We start from the raw sequence: 23,658 nt of genomic DNA on the forward strand, positions 1-23,658 counted from the left end.
AACGCTAGATTTGTACACGTTTGATTGATTTGTTAAATTGGACATTTTTATAACTCTAAAGTACGATACACGTACATACATATTTTTTAGAGTTAATGCACGTTACTTTGATACACTTTTTTAATAAAGCAAATACATTAAAGAAGAAATAAGAATAAATAAATAAAATTTAAAAATATGGCCAAATTTTTCCCTTTTTTTTTTTTTTTTAAACAAAATTGTCAAATAAGATACATACGTAATTTTTACGTCTTATATCCGTTACATATTTTTTTAACTATGATTGGGACAAAAAGATTAGATTGCTTTATGTCGATGTTATCATGAACTTAGTTTCCAAATTCACGATCATAACTCACCAAATTCACGAGAGAGCATAGGTCATGCCTCTCATGGTCATTTTCTCTAGATTTAGCTAGGGTTTAACTAGGTCTGCTTTTGGGTGAAACGTCACGTTTCTTAATCCAATGCTTCATTATATTCGAGATGATGTATGCATTTTTTAGATCGGATTAAGCATAGGATGACAAGTGGTCAAAACTTTTGACAGTTAATTAAATGAGTTCGTGGACTAATTTTTTAGACAAAATTTGTAAACATATGATGTGTCATCAATAAAAAATAAACATTTTAATTATATTTAAATAATAATCTAATCATTAAAGACTACCTCGTATGATTTATAAAATTTAATTTCTAATAGTTGGTATTTTTAGTAGGGAAGTGTTATTGACACTTCAAAAATCTTATTCTACACTCCAAACTTTCTATATGTGGAAAGAAAATATACTGGCACTCCAAAAATCTCATTCTACACTCCAAACATTCTATATTTGGAAAGAAAATATACACCTATAAGAAGTGTATAATGAAATTTTTGAGGTACCAATAACACTTCCCTTTTAGTATTACCCTAATTAAATTGGTCTCATTCATTCATGGCTATGCATGCAACTTTATCTATGATTTGATATACATACGTAAAGGGCTAGTTGTGGCTGACCTTTCGCCACGTGTACATATATCATCAATTTTTTGTCAATACATGCACAAAATCGTGATTTTGAAATGATGGAACATTTTTACAAGTCCCACGTGACAAGGTAAAAAGGGTAAGAAGAAGAAAGACCTTATAAGATATTTTTTTCAATAAAATCTTAAATCAATTATGTTTAAAAATAACATTACACTATAATCAAAGAGCCAAAAGAAAAGAAAAAAAAGTCGTTGGTTAAGTTAGCAAGGATCCTCTTCGTTAGATCAAAGTCTAGATTCGAATTTCGTTGTCGAAAATTTCATTTGGTGAACGATGAGTAAAAAACTCATACAATGCTAAGACCATCTCTATACATTCTCATGAAAACTTGTGATATGACCTAACCTGAGTTCGAATTCTTTTCTGATCCTCTTTGTGAGGATTATGGGGATCCATGAATCGTGTCCATTTATCGTACATCGTGTGGTCAGAAATTATTTTTAATTTTTTTATTTAAAATTAAATACAAACAGAAGCTAACAAAAACTGACCGCATGATTTACGATAAACAAATATGATTAATGAATTTTTGAGATCCTCACAAAGAAGATTGAGAGAGAACCCTGTTGGCCTTGACCTAAGATGAGGTAGCCTCCCTCCTCCTCCTTTAGCTTTTAAACAAACAAACAAAAGAAAAGAAAAGGAAATGTCAATGGTTGTCGGGAATATTTGTGGAAGGAGGAGTATTGAGTCGGCAGAAGAGTCCCAAGTAGGTGTCTCCACTTCACTGCACGCTTCCAACTTCGGTAGAGCCCACATTTTCCTCCTTAAATCTTAGGCACGGTGCTTTGCCGGGTTTAATCCCATGGCTTGTGTTTTTTTTTTGGATGTTTACACAAACACAAACCGAAAGATATAAAGAAAAGATGTTCACAGGCTCACACTGGTAACACCTGATATCTTGTCAACAAAGAATCGATATACAGAAAAAGCTTTACACGTAGATAGATTTGTTTTTTCACTTCTTTCTTTTAGACCTATGTGGTAATGCAATGCCATTCACCATTTTTCTAATTAAGGTTCATGATGTATAGTGTTTAAAATATCGACCGTAATAAAAAAATTTCAAACATTGATGATGTTTGAGTGGCATGAATGGAATGGAGCATCTTCTTCTTTTTCCTTCTTTTTAATGATCAAATACAAACAAGGGGTGGATTGGCTAGGTCAATTCTTTTTAACTCACTTGTAATCTTGAGTTTAACCCCCTCCTTTAGTATAAATTAAAGCAGTAATATCGTTTGTATTACAAAAAATATCAACCAAACATAAAAAATGAAATGAAGCATGGTGGTTCGGTGGTATATATTTCTCTTTTACATATTTAGAAAGATTTTGAATTTAAATTTATCTTTTACATATTTAAAAAGATTTTGAGTTCAAAATTTTCTTTTATAGATTTAAAAAGGTTTTGAGTTCGAATTTCTCTCACCCGAAATAATGAAAAAGAAGGCTATTACCATGTAGTGAGTGAGATTGGCAGAGTTTAGACACCCAAGGTTCGACCCTTCCTTTGTTGGATCAATTATTAGATTAAAAGGGTGAATGTCCATGTTCAATGTAATTGATTAATTTTAGAAGGAAAAAACCAAACCAGATTCTTCAAAGTTTGAATTCATTTAATTAATCTTCATAACTTATGACAACTCCATTATCATTATTGTCGATGGGGATGGGGGACACATTTCCATGCTTTCCTTTCAATATTATAGTACTGTTTCATTAAATTTGGACAGAATATTATTAGAGAGAGACTGTGAGCCGAGCAAAGTTATCATCAAACACTTGTTAGCTTAGGTGACGAACAAAAGCGGAGTAAAATAATTAGGATTAGGTTAGGTCCAGAGTTTAATCCCAACCGGAAAACAAAGCGAGATGATGATCATTTTACCAAAGTGAGAGAGGTTACCCACTCTTCTTTGATCCATCTTAGGGCCGAGTGGCAACCTTGACTAGAGCGGAAGTGCGATGCGCCTGGATTATTATTTCACATCCCGTATATACATTGGTCTCACCATATATATATTTGAGTAATTTTAGGTAAATCAATTTGGTAGACCATATTTGTAAATCATGTGATGTGTAACTAATAAGAAATAAGCATGTTAATAAACACTTAATAATAATTCAATCATCAACAACCGTATCATATAATTTACAAAATATAAATATAAATCGATAGTTTCTCTAGCAATATTGTATATTTATATATAGGGCATGCAATAATATACATACAAGAGACTGCGAACCCTCCAGACATTGATACCACTGACTACTGCATGGCAAGTTGCAACTAGTTGACCTCTTTGTCCTCTAACGTGTTGAAACACCCGTGCAGTAACTTGTGCAGCAGCCACCATATCATAAATATCGTCACTATATATCCATACTCATGATCTACTACAATCGGCCCTACCGAACCCAACTCTACGATTTGCCAGATCAAACTCAACCCATTGATTCCTCTGATGAAAATTTCCGATTATATTGCTCGCGGCACCAAGCATGTTGGACTGTCCGATTGCCACGCACCGGACTCCGCCCCCTACATCGGCAAGAATTTGTTCTTTCGGCGTCACAATCTCCGCACCTTTACCAAACACAAACGCCATGTCCCCTATCAACCGTCCGATCTCCACACCATCGCCATCAAAACACATGTCGGACACACCTGCGTACACGTAGCCCTTTTTTAACTTTGGTCCCGCCAATCTCACAATCTCTTCCCTCACCTTACTATACGCCTCGTCCACAAAATAAGTGAACTCGGACCCTGAATCAATCATGGTCTGACCCGCCCCGCTCGCATCGGGTCGGAACACAGAGGGTTGAATTTTCAACATTTTCCCTCCAACTCTTATCCCCACCATTACAACTGTATAGGCAAGGGGGTCCAAATTCGGCATGCGCTGACTTTGACTAAAGGTCAAAAGGTCAACATATTGGAATCCCGCAGAGTTCGGGTTATGCCCCAAGTAGAAACTCCCGGTCGGCATATTGGACCCGGTTTGAGCCGGTCGGTTGGGTACGCAATAGGAGAACTTGGTAATTTTAGCTTGGGAAGCAAATGATAGCCTTCCAAGATTCATACCCAAAATACCCTTGGTGTCACTGGTGTCCTTGGCACAACCAAGAGTCAAGGGAAGGGTACTTACGGAACGAGAAAGGGTAAATTTTTCTCGGACGAGATTGCCCTCAGCGAGAGTTCCGTCGGCATAGAAGTAGGAGTAGTGGCAGAGGCTGTTTTGGTCACATGAGGTTGGGAGGGTGAAATCGGGAACCCGGGGTTTGCAAATAGGGTGAGTGCAAGGCAAAACAGAGAAGGTGGAAGAGAGAGAAGGGTCAAACGATGCCGTGGGAGGAGGTCGAGGGCGTGGTTTGGGGGTCGTGTTGTGGCACTGTATCCACGAGAGTTGGCTTCCGGTGTCCAAAACCATCTGTTGGGTCTGCGGAGGAGTTCCGATGGGGAGAGAAACGATGAGAGCCATCGAATACTTGAACGAAAGCTTGTAGTTGTACGACGGTGTTTTTTTTGTAGCACCACCAGCAGTAGCAGCAGTAGTAGTAGGTCTTGATCTAGGGTTTTGCTTGGAGTTTGAAACGACAGAGGCATGGAAAGTTTTGGACGTGTTTGGATTTGCAGAGAGAGAAAGTGGAGAAGTAGTGAGAGGGAAAGAGAGAGAAAAAGCACTAGTGTCGTTCTTCAAATTGTTTTGGAGCTTGTACTGATCTTTCGGAATCGAAACCGAAAGAGAAGGAGAGACGAGAAAGAAGAAGATGAGAAGATTTAAGAACATGGTTTTGGGAGAGAGATGCATTATTACAAGCTAGCAAGCTAGGCTACTTAGTGATTGATTTACAAAAGCACACACAAAGAAGAGAGAAATGAGGATGTGTGGGTGGGTTTCTCGGTACAGTGGGGTTGTGGAGGTGGGGTAGTATTTATACCATCGGAATTATGGGGTGGAAAGAGAAAAGAAACGAAAGGAAAAAAGTAAAGGAACAAACAAAGATAGGAGAAGCCAAAAGCGCAGAAGATAACGCGTTTTTGTTAGTAGAGTAGTTAAAGAGTAGGGATCATATTCCACTGTTTGATGTATAAAATTGAAAGGGGCATGGGTGATGGTGAGTGGGGAACGATCGATGGAAGTGTCCAGATGTCCACACATTTACGTGCTGCACAGAAATTACAGTACGTAAATATGGGCTTTTTGCCTTGTTTATATATATGTAGATATATTGGATGACAACGTTTGCCGGATGACCAATGCATCCACCAATGCAAATGGCCGGTGCACCACGCGTTGGTGACACTAGAGAAAGAGACAGAGGGAGGGTTATTTTTACTTGATTAAAATCGGTATTCTATAATAATTTACATTACAAGGAGAGTGAAACGTTTGAATCTAGAAAACCGTGAAGAAAACCCTAATTACCGAGAGATTTTTGGTGTGTTGGAAACACGGCCTGGTACACCAAGTGTTAGAATACAAGTGATTGGATTTCAAATATCCAACCACTTGTAGTATGACACTTGATATATCAAATCGTATTTCCTCTACATTGAAAAATTTCTCCTAATTACCAGGGCATTTACCACTTGTGACCGTTTGGTTTTACTGGACATCCTATTATTTGGAAGACTAGTTAACGTTTTTTCTAACTACTTTGGGGAGTAATTTGGATGATTACGTACCTATTCGAGGTGACAGTAGTTTTTTTTTTTTTTTTTTCTCTCCCTTTATTTGCACCACTCCCATGTATTTGCTAATGTGTGGAGAGATGTGATCAGAGGCAGAAGATATGCGGAGTTTTGGGAATGAAAATAAAGCCATCACCAATCAACTTCCGAGCCGATATTAACCCCATTAGCTAAATATGATCTCTCTAACATTATCGTTTTAGACAATATGATGATGAGCGAAATCTAGCTAACACCGTTTTTTATTTAAAAAAAGTGTGTGTCCATGGAAACACATGCTTTGGACCAAGTAAAACTTTCTCATAGGGACGATTATTTAATTTGTGTTTACTAGGGGAACGAGAGAATACCTGGTGCCGTGGCGTTATCATATGACTAATCAACCTACTATTGAACCATTAGAAAATAAAATGTTGCATGGTAGGTGTCGGATCTCAACATATCTAACTCCTGGAACAAGATTACTACGTGACTCAAGGGTTATGCGTGTAGGATTAGATTGGTTTAAGAAATTAAGAGACAGAAATATGCTTACCTGAGAGCTAATAATAATGTTGCATCTAGCTACCCTAAAAAAATAGAATAAGATTTCATCTACTGCCTCTAAAAATGCAAAATTCTACAATGCATCGGTGTATGGGATGCATCAGTGCATTGGACAGTTAAATTTACATAATTGAATTTTGACAATTATAATCAAACAGCTCAAGCACTTGTGCATCACATATGCTAGTGCATTGAAGCGGATGTACAATGAGACCAAAGTGCTTCCATGACCTCCCGGAGTTTGGAAATCTAGACTTTTAACACTAAGACCCTAAATGTTTGAATTTTGAATCTGCCATTGTTGGTGTATATTATAGAAAAACCTTGCATCTACTTAACCTGTGTCAATTGTCAAGTCAAATCGAATATTAGAGGTTATATTGGTTTAAGCAATGTGCCTTATCTTGTTAAACGCAATAGTGCCATATTAATACCATATGTTAATATATAGTAGTTGTATGATGCAATCAACAATAATGTTGGAAAAAAGAATATGTATACATATGTGGCAACCGGCAAGCCAAAGCACTGATTAAGAATAAACAAATAGATGATAGAACGGCGAATGCAGCGCCTTAACTATTTGATTAGTATTGTGCAGGATTAGGCATCATACCAATACCTAATAAACTATTTGCTCTATCATCATTAAAATTGTGCTCTTTGCATCAATTTGATACTTAGAACTGATGTAGTATTGTTCACCAATATGATGTAAAACAAATGGTCGAATAGATTGAAGAGAAAATGGACCGTAGAAAGATAAAAAGACGCAGTGAGAGTTTACATATTTCACGTCCGAGCTCAGATTTAGGCTGTTGATACCTTTTCGAATAGGGAATAACGCCACGATTCAAACTTACTACTTTGTTGTGACATAAGATGATTTTTAGCCATATGAGGTCATTTTAGCCTCCAAAATGCAGTTTAATTTATATAGTAATAATTAAATCTTTCAAATTTCGTTGGATTAATTTTCATTAATGTCGTTTTAATTACCATAGTCCTTTGAGTTGTTCCAGGGAATTGTAATCTGTTTATTTAAATCATTGGTTGTTTCATTGTAATCATCACTCAAGAATTAATCAAAGGATAATGCTAGGCAAACTAATTTTTAAACCAAATTTGCAAATCATATGATGTGTCACCAATAAGAAATAAACACGTTAATCAACACTTAAGTAATAATTCAATCATCAACAACCACATCATTTGACTTACAAAATTTTGTTTAAAAATTTGGTCTCTCTAACATTACCCTTAATCAAATACAACTTTTGGGATATCTTTAAAAATCTGGTGTACTCAAGAACTAGTTATTCAAAGACTTCCGATGGTAACCCTTTATTAGCTTCGTAGTGCGTCACAATAACATCGATCGTTTACAAGTTTACAACATACGTACAACAAATGTGTAAACTTATCCGTTACTTTTAAATTTATTCACACAACATTACTACACTCGTCAAACTTACCAATCAAATTTTGTTCCCCCATATCACATCACAATATATGTTCATTTAAATTTGGAAAAGTTTTTCATCAGATATTATTTATACTACATAAGGGCCATACTTCATGTACTAAAGCATCAGTCATGGTGAGAAAATTTGGTGACTATGATATGCGAAGTTAAACAGGAACGTACATATGCTGCTTAACGAAGTTAAATTTAGTGTAGCTAGTCTCCTGGTTACTGAGAAACACTCCATTCCAAGAATCAAATACTTGACAAACTGTAGGAATTAAAAAAAGTCTCAAGAGTGGGACTATATATCCATAGACTCTCCACCCCTTCATGTTTTTGGCACAATTTTTGTGCCAACATTATAAAACATTGTGTATAAAACAACGGAAAGTCCTTAGGGAGTCCCACTTTGAGAGAGTCACCGCACGTCGAGTATAATAACAGTCCATTTCATGAATGTTTTTGTTCAAAACGGTCTAAAAACATAAATGTTTTTTGCTATCCAATTGAGAAGCTATAAATAACGGTCAATCAATACAGAAGAAATTACTCAACGTGAAGATGATGTCTTTAACTGAAGCACTTTTACTCTATAAGTAAAATATAAAACATGCTTCAAGCCTTCAACAATTTTAACCAGATTTGAGCAGCAAGCAATGCAGGTTCTGAAGAGCTTCAGGCTTTCAGCACTATAGCGGTTTGGTCAGAGAGCTTTTTCTCGTTCAATTTTTTCTGCAAGACAGTAACAAAACTATCCAGTAAACTCAATAAGCTAAAGCACATACCATGGAAAACATTAATCAAAGTGGATATATTGGTTTGGCCAACTAAATGTTTTGGGAAAAAAGCATATATCACACAAGTACTAGTGCATCAACTGTGCTCTTCCATTCGCAATAGAATCAGCAAACAACCTTGACGTCAGTGGAACATGAAAGATTTGCTTGGGCTTCTAATTACTGTTGGAGAACAATTCAGAAATAAACAAAAATAACGGAAATAAACAGAACTTGAAATTCTAATATTTTATTTACCAAATATACTTGATGTGCAGAATGAAATTATACAATAAATACATAACTTGATTACAGAAGGTAGAGGCTAGCGTAAAAGTTATGTCATTCGAACAGTATTTTCGTCCCACTCTTGTGCTTGTGGTTCTACAACGTCTGCTCGACCAGGATACAACTACCTAATTCTACAACCCGCACTGGATTATAGAACTCTAGCGAATTGCTTTGTGTGTTTACTCTCTGGAAATTTTGTACGAAAGATAAGAAGGAAGAAAAGATGATTCTCACTTGGATACTGTGATTGCAGATATATAGGCTATTTCACACCCTTTCAAATACCTGTTTAGTGTATTTGAAAGCACACAACTCTTTCTAATAGCTGTATCTTTTAATCAAAAAGTACAACTCTTTCTAATAGCTGTGTCTTTTAATTAAAACGTTTTTTAATTAATAAATTAATTAAAAAACTTAATCCGAAAATTAAAATTAATGAATCTGATTAATTTTAAATTCCAAGGCCCCTTGATTAATTAATATTAATTGTATTTAGGCTATATTATATTCAAGCCTAATCCACACAACCATAAGGCCCAAGCCTTCAATCCATTTCCAAATGGTCCAAGTTCTAATTACTAAGAAAAAAGGAATAAGCCTATATAAAGGCTAGTGAAAAAATACTGTTGACCAATGTGGGACAAGAGGGTCTCAAACTCCAACAATTACCTTATCATCATGGCGTGTGTCGACGATTGAAATTCATGCTTCCCTTCACCGGAATTTTATATCTGTATATTGAGATTAGTGATCTATATATTTGTACGACAAAAGAAATCAACTACTGTACTGTAATGTTGAAACATAGATAACAAAAATGAATTAATTGAAGAAGTTGGCTTGGTTATGATACATACCAAGTGATGAGAGAAACTCCTCACTGGCTGGTCCAAAATCAAGGGAAGGCACATGTTGGATTTTGTAGAAATCTGCTCCTCCTTTCTCAAGTCCACCGTAGAATGCTTTTGACATCCCAGTGATGGCTAATTCCCTGAGGGTTGTAATGTACCTCAGCCCATCGGGAACTTTCTTCAAGCCTCCACAGTGCTCAATATACAATCGGCGAAGACAAGGCATGGCTCCTTCATCCACCATCCACTCCTCTATTTCGTGCATCCTGCGAAGTGAAAGAAATTCAAGACGAGGAAAGCCTCCAGCAGAGCATTTCAATGTCTTTGTGTTCATCTCAAAAGTACTCTGGCTAAGGCGTAGAACTCTTAAGTTTTGCAGCCTCTCTAGAATTGTAATCTGGTCTTCCTTGAGATGAGTCGCAAATAATGATAACTTGATGAGGTTTGGATAGCACTGGAGGTCATTTGGTAGCTCTGTGGTTAGCCCATGCAGACGCAACTTGCATACCTGAGGACAACTTGACACTATCATTGATATAACTCTCGAGTCCTGCACACGCAAGTTACGCACAGATAAGGACTGAAGATGGTTGAATTTGAGGCTTGTAGACTTGAAGATTTTCTCCAGATTTCTCAAATCACATTCGTACACATCTATAAACAGTGTCCTAAGACTTGTCAAATCAGCAAGTTCATTCAAATCAGAATCGCGAGTTGAAACATATTTTAACGTCTGCAAATTGCGAAGAGGAGCCAATCTTAGTTTGCCATTATCACTTATACTGTATTTCAAGGGTAAATATAAGTGTCTCAGTTGGTCCATCGTCCAGATAACATTTGGGATAACTGCTGAACCATAAAAGCGTAAATCTAGAGTAACAGATTACTTATGGATGATGGCAACCGTCTTATATTACTCTCGAATAAACTTATAAACCTTAAGTGGATTAGGCTCCCAATATCCTTCGATAGCTCTACTTCTCTTGTCATGTTTTCCAACTTTAAAACTCTAAGCAGTTTGAAGTCCTTGAAAATTGGCCGTAGTAACTTTATATTTCTTGGTGTCCAGTCAACCGGGGTAAAGTATGACAAAGACCTGATGTGAACATTACTTTCATCTCTTGATGGAACCAGTTTATCACCACTCCCCTCCAAATAGACTGCAAGTCTTCTAACTTTACCCATTGACGCAACCTTGGTTACTGTGGAAGAAGAAAAAAGATGCATTGCCTCATTTCTGTGCGAAAAATTCACAATCTGGAGAAAGTTTTCCTCGCCCGTCTTTAACAAGCACAAGTCTCGCATAAGATCATGAAGGTGGCAAGTTTTGATCTTTCTAATCGAACCTTGGTCTCCAACTTGAACCATACACCTTTCCACCAATTCATTCAAGCAGCTGTATGATACATCCTCCATCGTTTCCAATGAACCTGCAGGTCTTAGCTGTGTGAAAGGTACAAGACCTTCTGCCATCCATAATTGAGTTAGTCTTTTCACTGGTATGGATGAATCCTCGGGAAAATGAGCCAAATATAGAAAGCATAGTTTCAAGTAATACGGTAAATCATCATAACTCAATTTCAAGACCCACAGTGAACCAGCGTATTCCTCTTCGTGACCTTCACCTCTCCTTATGTATTCTTCAGCATTTTTTAACATCATATCCCATTCATTCTCTGTGTCTTTTCTAACTAGTAGTCCTGCAAGCACAGTGATGGCTAATGGGAGACCTCCACAGTGTTGAAGCATCTTCTTTCCTAATTCTTTCTTCTTAGCATAACTTCTAGAGTCTGAAAAAATAAAAAACTTAATTAACAACACTTAGAAAATCAGTCATTAATTGTAGAAAGACAAAAAGTGTAAACAATTATCAATATTTTGACAAATGACAATACATTATGAACTTTTGTTTTCGGGATCTTATTGTAAGTTATACAGATCGAGGAAGCAAGTCACAAAAGAGGAGAAAAGAAAAAGTTGGAATCGGGAGAGTTCTTATAGCATTGTCTTGGAGAAATTTGTACAAGTAAATGTGAAAAACTAGGAATAAATCAAATAATAGCTTACTGCAAGCAATTAGCCTAATTATAAACCATCAAACAATCAATCTAACAGTAGTTAAATAGAATGAAATCGGTATCAATTGATATCTTTAACAAAACTGAATGTCAAATGCATCCTGTTTTCTAGAGTTCAATTTTCATTTCCTGAGCTATGATCAATCCTCACACGTGAAGTTTTGAGTTCGAATTCGAGCTAGAGAAGCTATATATTTTCCGAAATTAGTTCTTGCGATATCTAAAATGATAATAATAAAAAGTCATTGAAGAGTTTGGTGAGGAAATACTTGTATCATCCTTTCCAGCAATTGCTATGTTACTGAGCAGTTCCCAACTTTCGTTCTCATTTAGTGGTCGGGGTTGGTGGAGGAAACCATTTCTATCAGCACACAAAGCTACTGCTTTTTTGCGCGTGGTGAGTAATATCCTGCTCCTTGTTCCCCCGCGTGGAAATGCAGCTTTTAAAGACTCCCATGCCTCGATGCTCCAAATGTCATCAAGGACCACCAAACATCTTGAGTCTTGAAGCGTAAGACAAATCTTTTGGGCTATTTCATCATCCCTCCATTTTGCAATTGCTTCCCTTTGCTCAGTGGTAGGAGAGATGAGTTTAAATAAAATTGCTTCCCAAACATTTCTAACTTGACATCTTTGAGATATGCACACCCAAGCGAAACCAACAAAGTGGTGCCGAACTTCGCTATGATGATAGACATGTTTCGCAAGAGTGGTCTTTCCCAAGCCGCCCATGCCCCAAATCGAAGCAACAAGGCATTTGTCTTCCTTCATCAATTGCATAATCACTTCCTTCGCACTGTCCTCCAACCCAACGATATCGGGTTCAATAACAAGAGAGTAACTTCGCCTCAGTAGTTGTTGCCTCTCGTACAATTGCAAGGAAGCGGCACCTCCGTCCTCCCTCATTTCTCTGAGGTTGAAAGTTTCCAAAGTCGACCGCAAATTTGAAATTCTGGTGGTAATGTTCTCAATTTCTGTACCAATCTTGTGAAGGTCAACTCCTTCCTTCAAGATGCAAGAAAACCTTTACAGTTATGTTATTAGAGTCAAATCCCACAAATGGTAAGTGAGGTCAAGTGGTACATCTTTTCATTTGTAAGTGACAGATATTAAGTTTAATTCTCGTCAAAAGTAAAGTTGAATCACATTATTAGTATTACAGTTCTCTTTATTTGTAAGTGAGATGTCTTATGTTCGATTCCCGTCAAAAGCAAAGTTGAACCACATTATTATGGCAAGTCAAGAAATTGTGGATCTTGTATACAATACTGGGTAAGAATCAAATTAAGAAATTTATTCAAAACAATTGTGCCTCTTGAAAAAAAATTCTCTCTGCTTGAGAGAACTTCTCTCTGTGTGAGATACTTTCTCACCTGTGTGTGAGTGCTCCCAATTCCATCCACTTGCTCTACTGCCGGCGCTAGCGAAGGCCAGGGTCAGTGGCCTCCCTTTTTCTTCTTCTTCTTTTATCTCTCTTCCCTTCTCTATGAGATTGGCTTTCTCCTTGTTTTTCTGACCGTCTTTTTTGGTGATCCCCCCCTGCGACCTTCGATCTAACCTTCCATTGGTCTTGATCCAACAGTCCCACTTCCAACTTTCCCTTTTCTTCTTCTCCGTCAAGTTTTTCCACCTCCATGACTCTAATCTAGCCATTTTCTGACTTTTCCATTTGCTTCGGTCCTACTTCATTCTCACACATGTATGATTCTGCAACCATCTCTTCCACCCGCGGTTTGCGGTTTTCTAGGAAGGTGTGCAGAGCTTCGGCTCATATGGTGTCCACACCACCACCCTCCAATTGTATGCCGTTTTCGGCTTTATTGCTGGGGGAAAGTTCTTTCCCTTTGGCTTCTTTCTTTGGTGGCTGCGGTTTCGATTTGTGTGGCGTTTGGTGGAGGACAATGGAGCCTTCTTCTTTGGGGGTGTGTTTGGTGAGAGCTCTGGCCTAGGATGCTGGATCAGCGGCCAGTTCTTCGACGGCGGCGGAGGAAGCTAGTCTTGTAGGGTTTTCTGTTTTGGGCCCTTCTCTCGGGTTGGGCTTTTTGTTTAGTGTTGGGGGTTCACTTTTGTTTTGTGCTTACTGTGTATTTGGACCCCTTTGTCTGTAATTGTGCTCTCTTGGTAATGAAAGCTACCTTTGTCCTAAAAAAAAAAAAAAAAAAACAATTGCGCCTCCTATTTTCTTTACAAGGTTTTAGAGCACCACAAAAATTTTCAATCAACAGCTCCCACACCATTGTATTGTGATAATCAAGTAGTTTTGTACATTGCAATGAATCTTGTTTTCCACGAACATAAAAAGCACATTAAAATTGACAGTCAAATAGTTTGTGAAAAACTGCAAGCTGGAATAATTAGTCCGTTGCATGCTCCTACTCATTTCCAATTGGCAGATGTATTTACAAAGGCATGGGGAAAGGATAAGTTTGTGCATCTCATTGGCCTGATGACGAGACGAATATGGGCTAAAATATCTTGGACATAAAAACTTTCGCATCTTCAATACAAGGTCCAATGGGGGACCTATTAATCTAATGCTCCCGCAAATGAAAAGAAAGACAATTACTGTGAAATGACATAAAATACGGTAAAATCTCTTTATGATTATACTTTTACTAATATGGTTCTTTTGTATCCATGCAACTTTTCGTAAGGATAACTAAGTAAAAAAATAAGCTCCTTATAGTGATAAAATTCGTTTTGTCCTAAGATTATAACCATATATAGGTTTTACGTAACAAAAATGTGCAAGGCGAGAAAATGAATGTTCGAAATTTACTGTCCAAATGAAAAGAAGACAGCTACCCTTAGCTTCGATAACATCAACGCAATGAGAAATCATATTTTCTGAGTATATTAACTTGATCAAGCTTGTTAACATGTTATTGTGTGATTTAACATTTGAATCAGAACTGTTGAAAGAAGATGACCTTCCAAGGTGATGCACTCCCTTCTGGGGGACTAAGAATCAAGTTGATGGTCCTCCCCCCCTCCTAGAAGTGTTGGCGGAGCCTTTGGGACGCCAGCATGGGGAGGCTCACCGACTTTATAACCCATTTCTCTGTCGTCGTGAAGGCCCTGAATGATGCGTAAGCCGGTGATGGCATATCCTCCGTCGTCAAACATCCCCTCACAATTCTAGTGGGTGCTTTGGTTTATTTAGCTCTGATTCGGCTTTTCACACCCTCTGGAAACAAGGTCGTCACCGTTGAGTTTGACAGTTATAAAAACATGTGGGATCCGAGTCAAGCGTTTTGCTAACTTATGTTAAAAACCTTGTCTACAACGCTGGAAAATGTAGTCTTTCGGACGTAGTCGATCTGAGGAATGTGCTGCCGCCAGCCAGAGCTGGTCAGCGCTGGTTTCTCTGCCGCCACGAGTGCGTGGGTTGCTATACACGGCATTCTCTCTTGGCCATTTCATGTTCTGCAGAATTTGCAACCGTAGGCTTTACCCTATATTTACCAAGCGAGCATCAACTCTGAGTAACCTATCACTTGCCATTGATATGGTAAGTTCAAACGCTTCACATACGCAAAGTCATTTAGCTCTCGTTTCCTCACCTTCGCACAGGAACAAAACCGAAGATGAATATCTAGTATCCACCGAAAAGAGCATGCTAACTTAAGTTTCAACAGAAGTAATAACCTTGTATTTCCTTATGATAACATTAACCACTGAGTTATACTCCAGGCAATGGGAACTGGGTGGTAAGGGCCTCAACTCTTCTCTGCAGATCTGACATTCGGTCCTTTAGGGAGAACTCAGGGGAAGCTACAAACTTCATAAAATCTTGGAGCTTTGATCCTGAGGCCTCGCGTTTAGCATCAATTGTTATCTGCACACCCTCATGAATGTAGTCTGCAACAGCTACAAATTCTTTCTCGGTGAATCCTCTTGTCGTCATGGCAGGTGCTCCAATGCGAATGCCACCGGGCACTACAGCACTTTTATCACCTATGTCATCAAACATCGCAGGTGTAAGATCAAGAGCAAAACAAAAAATAGCTCAGAGACATAAAAACCAGAACTACACTAACAAAATAGCTCAAAGATAAAGACCTTCAAAACTAGGCAAGTACCCAGTAGGGCCAAATAGGCCTGAAACCAAAAGTAAAAGTCTGGAACCCTTAGTGTATCGGGTGAAATTATGCAAACGGCTTGATTAGACTATCAGGATATATATATCTTCCTACATTTGAACTAAAGAAAACACATCCATTTCGTATGATTACTTGCATACAACTATTTCAAATATGGATCATGTAAAACTTCATAGCATTCATGAACTAAATTAGCCTTATTCTGAAATCCAAAAGTTCTCTTCAATTTTTTCAACCAAATTGACCTGTACACTCACCAGGTACTGAGTTCTTGTTAAGGGTGACAGAAGCCATGTCAAGAATTTTCTCCACTCGAGCTCCATCGATACCCTGTCGATAAAGGAAATGAGCAATAACATTGGAAAATAAGATTTGGGTATATAACCTAATGCACAGGACCAAATAATAACTTTAATCCTTAATTAATATCCTATAATGTCATTCACAAATGAGAAAACGCAAAAAAAAAAAAAGCCATTTAAATGTCCACATCTCAGGACAAGTTCTCATATAAGCAGCAATTAGAAATTAGTATCAATCCAAACAAGTAAATTAATTAACAATCTAGGACTAGGAACTTACTAAAGGCCGGAGATCCACAAGAACCAGATGGTTATCACTTCCACCAGAAACTAGTTTGTATCCAAGTTCAGTTAATCGGCTAGCAAGAGCCCTGCAATTAGACACCACCTACAAGGTACAGTATCCACACTAACTTAGGGCATGTCTTCGACCATTTTTACACTAGGAAAAAATATTACAGTACCTGGTTCTGGTAAGCTTTAAATTCTGGGGACTGTGCATACTTCAAGCAAACTGCAAGGCCCCCAATAGTGTGGTTATGAGGACCACCCTGCATAAAGAACTCAAGCCTTTATCCTTTGTACATCAAAATTCAAAATAAATGTTTAATTTATAGAAGAATAAATAAATAATTAGGCATCGCATCGATGAGATTTGTTATCATGAAAAGAAGTACAACTAACCTGTAAACCTGGGAAAACAGCATTGTTGATGGCAGTTTCTAAATCAACACCGAGAACTGTATCTTTCTTGAAGAAGATCATCCCACCTCTTGGACCTCTTAAAGACTGAAAAGAAGTGTCTTAAATTTGTGAGATCATCCAAATGTGGATTACAACAAGGAAGCATGTGATGAGGCTACTGACGAAGTATTTGCGTTTTAGCATGTCTAAGAGTCCATTCAAGTGAAATTTTTTAATTTGGAAAAATTTGGTAAAATATAAATATATGAGTTTGAACAATACCTTGTGTGTTGTTGTTGTCACAATGTCGCAGTAGTCAAAGGGACTTGCAAGCACAGAAGCAGCAACAAGCCCACTTATGTGAGCCATATCCATCATAAGAAAAGCACCAACCGAATCCGCAATCTTCCAATGCAAATTAGATGTAATTCATTAGTTGCCAAGGAAAAACACACTGCTTATAAATGATAATGAATTCCATATCCATTACGCGAATTAAATTTATTTATATGGAATGAATACATAAATACTAACCTTCCTCATGCGAGGATAGTCAAAATCTCGAGGGTAAGCACTAGCCCCAGCAATAATGAGTTTTGGTTTAAATCGGTCAGCCATTTCCTCAAGCTTGTCGTAATCAACCAGACCTGCATTTTGTTTTTGTTACAAAATAACCAACCTCATTCCAAAGAATAACAATTACACCCTTAACAAATCTGAAAGGCAACATAGTCTTATCCGGAAACAAAATGCAGCACCTGTGGATTCATTGAGTCGATATGACATGGACTCAAAATAAATGGATGTGCCTGACACCCGTCTTTTAGGAGTCATGAAACCATGAGACAAATGTCCTCCGTGAGACAAGTCCAAACCCTGAGTTGCATGCACATGTTAATAGCTAGTAGCCACCAATATAGAGTAAACCAAATCCAGGAGGAAAACTTACCATGAGACGATCATGAGGTTTAAGAATTGCGGTATAAACCTCGAAATTAGCAGGGGAACCAGATAATGGTTGAACATTAACACCCCACTTCTTTCCATCTAAGTGAAATGCATCAAGAGCCCTCTTTTGGCAAAGTGTTTCAAGCTCATCAATATGCTCATTGCCACCATAGTACCTGATATGTACAATCAAATGATGAGCTACACCAAGAAAAATAATTTTAACGGAAGATCCCTATTGAACTCATATTACTACTCTGAGTCTGTATCTGTACCTTTTACCTGGTAAACCTTCTGAATACTTGTTCGTTAGACATGAGCCAACTGCCTCCATCACTGCCCGATAAGTAAAATTTTCTGAGGCAATAAGCTCAAGACTCTTGAACTGTCGCTGCTTCTCCATATCAATAATAGCACGCACCTCAGGGTCAGCCTCACTTAATCCATTGTCTACAAAACTGCTTCCATTACCTGTAAACCAAATTATACAATTCATGAACAAGTCAGACATAACTCCTGCTACTAACCAATGATTCATACTACATCAGAAGTTGGGAAAATACAGCCGGAACATATGGTTCTATTAAAGATGTTTATTCATAAGGATGGTTTCATCATAGAATTGAGTAATGAAATTCTGTAGTTATGCTCCTGCTACTAACCAATGACTCATACTACATCAGAAGTTGGGAAAATACAGCCGGAACATATGGTTTTATTAAAGATGTTTATTCATAAGGTTTCGTCATAGAATTGAGTAATGAAATTCTGTAGTTATGCTAAGTAGATATTAAGAAAATAAATACACAGAGCATCAAATCCAAGCAATATAAGGGATTACCATTCTGGCAGATGCTGAGCAAATTGATAGTTGTTTCGATTTTTGTATTTCTTAAGAGAAACCGAAATCAAAATTATATTATAACACCATAAAATTTGAAAAACCGGAACTATTCCTGCCGTAGAAATCTCAGAACAAAAATTTGACATGCATTTTAATAAAATTTACAAATAGAACCAAAAGTAAATAGAAATTATTGATATCAGTTCACAGGTTGGAGTAGAATTACCACCAATTTCAGGCAAAGGTACAGTGACAGAAGAGGATGGCCTTCCAGTAACCAAGCTTCCTTCTATGTAAGAAGAAGATCTAACGGGCTTCACACAATTGAACTTTAGTTGATGGGAAAATCCACTGCCGGTTAGCCCCTTGTTTGAAAAAATTGTTCCTTTGGTCCAAGCGGGTTGTTGAAGAGAACCCATCACTGCAGCTCCACCGCAAGCCTGCATCTTTACTTCCAAATACTAAACCTTCAAAGCTTCCTACAGATTCTACAGAAACTCTTGGCAGTCAGCACAAGTTTAACATACAAATGATATGAATGCACACACACACACACACACACACACACACACACACACACATATATATATATATATATATATATTATATACATGCATATCCACATGGTAAAGACCACTATATTCTTACGAAGAAAAAGCATATACAAGAGTTCCAAATTTGTCATTAGAGAAAGTATATAAATTGTTTTCATAAAGTAGTAAACATCATGGATAAATAACCCAACATACAGTATTTCACTCCTCAGAACTTATTTTCACACATGATGGCTACTGCCAATTCAAAAGGGAACTGTTTCCCAATGCTAATGAAACACTCATAACTCGTTGATAATTGCTACTTTTAAAGCTTCCACAAGGGCAACAAATAAGACCGTCTCATTGATCATTGTCGATCATATTCATAATAATTTACTTGCCACATGGAACATGAACAAGACTATTTCATTAATCATTTCCCCGATAGAAATCCAACGGTATTATAACACGCACGAGTGAATTTCATTGACAAGCAGGAAACAATAAATTTAAGAAAGATACGCCTACTCTAGGGAGCGTAATGAGCCTTACACCTCAAAATGCATACTTATACAGTGCTTAAAATATCGATATAGGTGGAAAATATCAATATGAAAATTTATTGAAATATCGATGGATATATCGATATTGGTTGCCTTCAATGGAAATTATGGAAATTTGCAATGGGTGGGTATATCAACTCATTCAGATTTAGTCAAAATTTGAGAAAAATTTCTCAAAAAAAAAAAAAAAATCAAAAGTTCGAAATCTGCATTGAGCTCCAGCAAAATTTATGTGGTGAATTGGTAAGCATCCTTGATATTCGTTGATTTTCCTATATCTCGCCGAAATAAGGTGGAGTTTACATTTCACCCTATTTCCATAATCATCCTTGATTTTTCGAATATTTCGACTGAAATATCGACAATCTCGTAGATACTTTAAACACGGCTATACATTAGCAAAAAATTAAAAGAAAAACAAAAAAAACATCAACAACAAACATCCATGGAATTGAAAAACAATGTAAAACTAGCTTAAGTTGTAGTTTACTAAAGCAACAAATCACAACGACCATGTCAGTCAGTCAAACAACAAATTATGAAAATCAAACAAGTCAGTTTATCTATCCTGTTACTGTTAGGCCACTGAAACTGGAAGCTCCTGAAATATGAAACTACACATACAGAGAGTATTAACCGAAACAATTCACTGGCTCCTAAGTTAATCGGCTCCCTAAAACATAATTAGGAAATTAACTCAGCCCCTAATTTTAAGGAAGAATAACAAGAAGGACTTACAGAGTGAGAACAGAGGAGGAGGAGGAGGAGGAGGAGGAGAAAGTGGAGGCTGGACTGCTGAGAAGGTAGGGATGTCGGGACTGTTTTCGTTGATTCAGTAAAGATTTTATTTTATTTTTTCATTTTTTTGACTAAAAAAATGAAGTATGGGCTATAAGTGGGCTGAAGAATGGGTTACAGCCTGCTACTTCAGCCGTGGGCTGGGCCGTCCCTTAAAGAGCCCCCCACAAAAAAAGCAGCAGCCGCCGCCAGCAGCTGCCAATTTGGTATTATGTTCTACAAGTCCTCAAAGGATATTGTCCAGATGCCCTTTGACTTGCAGCGGTGGCGGAATCAGGTTCCCTCTCTTTCCAATTTACACAATTCTTACTACTTTTGTTTTCTTATTGTTTTTAATTTTAATATTTTGTAATTGCTTAATTATATGTTTTCATTTGGAAGTTGGAACCAAAGGGAATGGGGGTAGGTTTTTCATAATATTTGATAAAAAAAATTGTGTACCAATTAAGACTTAGGACTGTTAGCTGTGGAAGAAGAAGAAGAAGAAGAAGAGGAAGAGAAATGAAGATTAAGAACTGAAAAAGGGATAGAGAGTGATAAATATATAGCAAAATTATGGCAAACAAATTCAAATTATAGAAAAAACGATTAGGGCGGTGCTGTCCACACGCTTTTTTTGACCTTTTTAACACACGCTCCGTTGCCACTTAATACTACGGTTTAGTGATATTTCTGTCATTAGTAAGTAAGAGGTTTTAGGTTCAATTTTCGTCAAATACGAATTTGAACCACAATGGGCTAAGCCCACCCCTTCCCCTTAGGGTAGGTAACCAGATAAATTCACTCTTGGATTTGTGGATTGAGGCCATTACATATGATTTTGTTTTAACAAATGCCATTACAGCAATCAAATCAGATAAATCCTCAGGTTTGTTTATTTCTTATTTAGAGTTGAACTCTTGGCTTCCTATTTTCATACCGGGAAATTCTGTCCGGGGCAATGTAGAAAACGCAGAGAAGAAAGTCGAAATGAGTGCGGAGTTGGGTTAGCATTCTAGGTTTACTTGATTTATTCTACGTATACAGAAACACAAAGTAGAATGTTTGAAAACTGTGGTTTCTTCCTCAACTGCCCTCTTGAGATTCTTCTACTTCTTTAAACATAGCATGATCTTAATTGACCCAAATATTGTAACAGTTTTGGGCATGTTAGGATTAGTCCTGGGAGCTCTCTTGAATTGGGAATGCCACTCCCACTACGAACATGGCGAAGAAGCTCTCTTCGCTGTATCCTATCTGCACAATTGGTTCAAGTCTTGCAGATGGAGTAGGGCGTTACATATAAGAAGGCAGAGTAATTGTTTGTCCTGTTAATTTATTGAGCTTCCAAGTCAAGCAGTAGTTTTCATCCACCACAATCGATGTGTTGTAATTTGTAGGTACTCATCTGTACTCATCTGTTACGACGTCTTTGATGAAATACTGTTTTTATCTCAATGAGAGATTTGATATTTGGACAAACATTTCGAGTCTTATCTCGAGTCACATCTTTATTTCTTGTTTGAGCCACATCTCGATTCTTATCTTCGATGTCAATCCTTTATGGGTCCGTTTGGTGGGCTGGATGAGATTGGGCCCTTATCAGTTCAGTTCATCTCACATTTTGACACAACAAACTACTGACTGGACTCAAGTCCATTTAATTGATCACAACCTATCACATCCGCCCACCATGCTTGGATTTCGTTATCTTATCCAGTTTGTTGGTGCCTCAATGAACTGGCCTTACTGTTGTTATTGGCTCATAAATTAGGGATTAATTATGGGTTGACAACAATTTTGCATGTGTAACTTTGTGAATGCTACAAGGAAATGGCAGCAACCATTTGTGACTTTGTGTATTGCATAATTGTAAGTTTCCTCCTTCTTCAATGCTGTTGGCTTGGTGGAGGAAAAGATTGCAAGTTGTAGGCTAGGTAGGCTGGGTGTTGAATATGCCATGTGAGCTTAAGACTTTCTGGTCGTGGTTGTTGGCATAGTTGCTAGTGTATGCCTATAAGTGAAGGCAATATTCATGCACTGTAAGTGCATTTGAAAGAGAACACAGGAGAGAAAATAGAAGTCAGAGTGAGAAACTCTTGGGGTAGAGTGAGCGCTCGGGGAATTCTGTGAGTGGGTGAGCAATTTCTCTCCGGGGTCATAAGTAGAATTTTGTCGAACCTCGTAAATTATTCAGTATCTTTATTTCTTGTATTTTATTCTGCTCAAGTGCGGATTTGTATTTTGATGAGATGGTAATCTAAATCTCGATTCTGCACTGACTGACCATTAAACTAGAGTAAGATCGACTTGAATGAACTGGAATTGCAATTGTATATTTGGGTTCCATCTACTGCAACAAATTGTTATGATGTGCTGTTTATTGACAGGTTTGAACGCGTGCGTTTAGAAATTCGAAGAAATAATCCTGCTCATTAGCGGTACTGTTGAAGACTTAGAATCGTGAGGCATGGACTCTGCGTTGGTAGTACATGAAGGCGGGTGCCACTGCAAGAATGTAAGATGGCGAGTGAAGGCGCCTAGCAGTGTTGTGGCTGTTAGTTGCAACTGCTCGAATTGCTCTATGAGGGGTACCACCGCTTTTGTTGTCCCTACTGAAAGATTTGAACTTTTGGGTGATTCTGAGCAGTTTCTTACAACTTACACCTTCGGTACTCATACGGCAAAGCACACGTTCTGTAAGGTTTGTGGGATAACTTCATTCTATTATCAACGCGAGAACCCTGATGGGGTCGCAATCACGTTTAGGTGTGTTGATCCTGGAACACTCACTTGTGTTGAGATTAAGCATTTCGACGGGAAAAATTGGGAAGTTTGACACAGTCGATCAGGCATTGCGTCGCAGTCAGAAGTGCACACTCTGCAAAATATAGCCTAAGTCGTCGTCGTGCGTTTAGGCCCTCTGCCTCTGGGGATTTTACAATGTTTATGTGGAATGTTATGGCTTGTATCATTGTATGTAATGGCTACTTTCTGTGTTGTTTTAGTCTCCCCTTTTGTTTTGTTCTCGTGTTCCTTTTGTTTTGGCCAAATGTATGATTTTGGTACTTGTAGAAAACGTCCACTTTTGTCCTTGTAGTTACAATTGTTGCATACAATATTAATCTTTGGAAAATTGGTTGGAGTTAATGT

At 37.6% G+C, this 23,658-nt stretch overlaps 3 protein-coding genes and 1 pseudogene across 5 annotated transcripts; 1 reads left to right on the plus strand and 3 right to left on the minus strand.

Annotated features, from left to right (window-relative positions):
- Positions 1-3,332: 3,332 nt before the first annotated feature.
- Positions 3,333-5,040, minus strand: LOC137708047 (aspartic proteinase PCS1-like). Its single transcript, XM_068447023.1, has one exon. It carries the CDS (start codon positions 4,852-4,854, stop codon positions 3,427-3,429), a length of 1,428 nt encoding a protein of 475 aa, XP_068303124.1. The 5' UTR covers positions 4,855-5,040; the 3' UTR covers positions 3,333-3,426.
- Positions 5,041-9,641: 4,601 nt separating this feature from the next.
- On the minus strand, positions 9,642-13,384 carry LOC137707692 (putative disease resistance protein At1g50180; annotated as a pseudogene).
- Positions 13,385-14,579: 1,195 nt separating this feature from the next.
- Positions 14,580-20,563, minus strand: LOC137707934 (serine hydroxymethyltransferase 3, chloroplastic-like). Of its 3 annotated transcripts, XM_068446876.1 has the most exons (13): positions 20,467-20,563; positions 18,856-19,117; positions 18,061-18,256; positions 17,787-17,961; positions 17,596-17,713; positions 17,372-17,484; positions 17,120-17,242; positions 16,838-16,942; positions 16,618-16,704; positions 16,434-16,541; positions 16,109-16,181; positions 15,397-15,705; positions 14,580-15,238 (listed from the first exon to the last, which is right to left on the minus strand). In XM_068446876.1, exons 2-12 carry the CDS (start codon positions 19,073-19,075, stop codon positions 15,431-15,433), a joined length of 1,593 nt encoding a protein of 530 aa, XP_068302977.1. In that variant the 5' UTR covers positions 19,076-19,117; positions 20,467-20,563; the 3' UTR covers positions 14,580-15,238; positions 15,397-15,430. The 3 variants fall into 3 exon arrangements, with proteins under 3 accessions (XP_068302977.1, XP_068302976.1, XP_068302979.1); XM_068446875.1 differs by lacking the exon at positions 14,580-15,238 and having other exon boundaries at positions 15,256-15,705; XM_068446878.1 differs by lacking the exon at positions 14,580-15,238 and having other exon boundaries at positions 15,256-15,705; positions 18,859-19,117; positions 20,467-20,558.
- A 121-nt stretch (positions 20,564-20,684) lies between these two features.
- LOC137707935 (uncharacterized) lies at positions 20,685-23,641 on the plus strand. Its single transcript, XM_068446879.1, has 2 exons — positions 20,685-20,803; positions 22,896-23,641. The coding sequence occupies exon 2, from the start codon at positions 22,976-22,978 to the stop codon at positions 23,342-23,344; it is 369 nt and encodes a 122-aa protein (XP_068302980.1). The 5' UTR covers positions 20,685-20,803; positions 22,896-22,975; the 3' UTR covers positions 23,345-23,641.
- Positions 23,642-23,658: the final 17 nt, after the last annotated feature.

The sequence above is a fragment of the Pyrus communis genome, chromosome 11 (genome assembly GCF_963583255.1).
Source record: "Pyrus communis chromosome 11, drPyrComm1.1, whole genome shotgun sequence".
NCBI lineage: Eukaryota > Viridiplantae > Streptophyta > Magnoliopsida > Rosales > Rosaceae > Pyrus > Pyrus communis.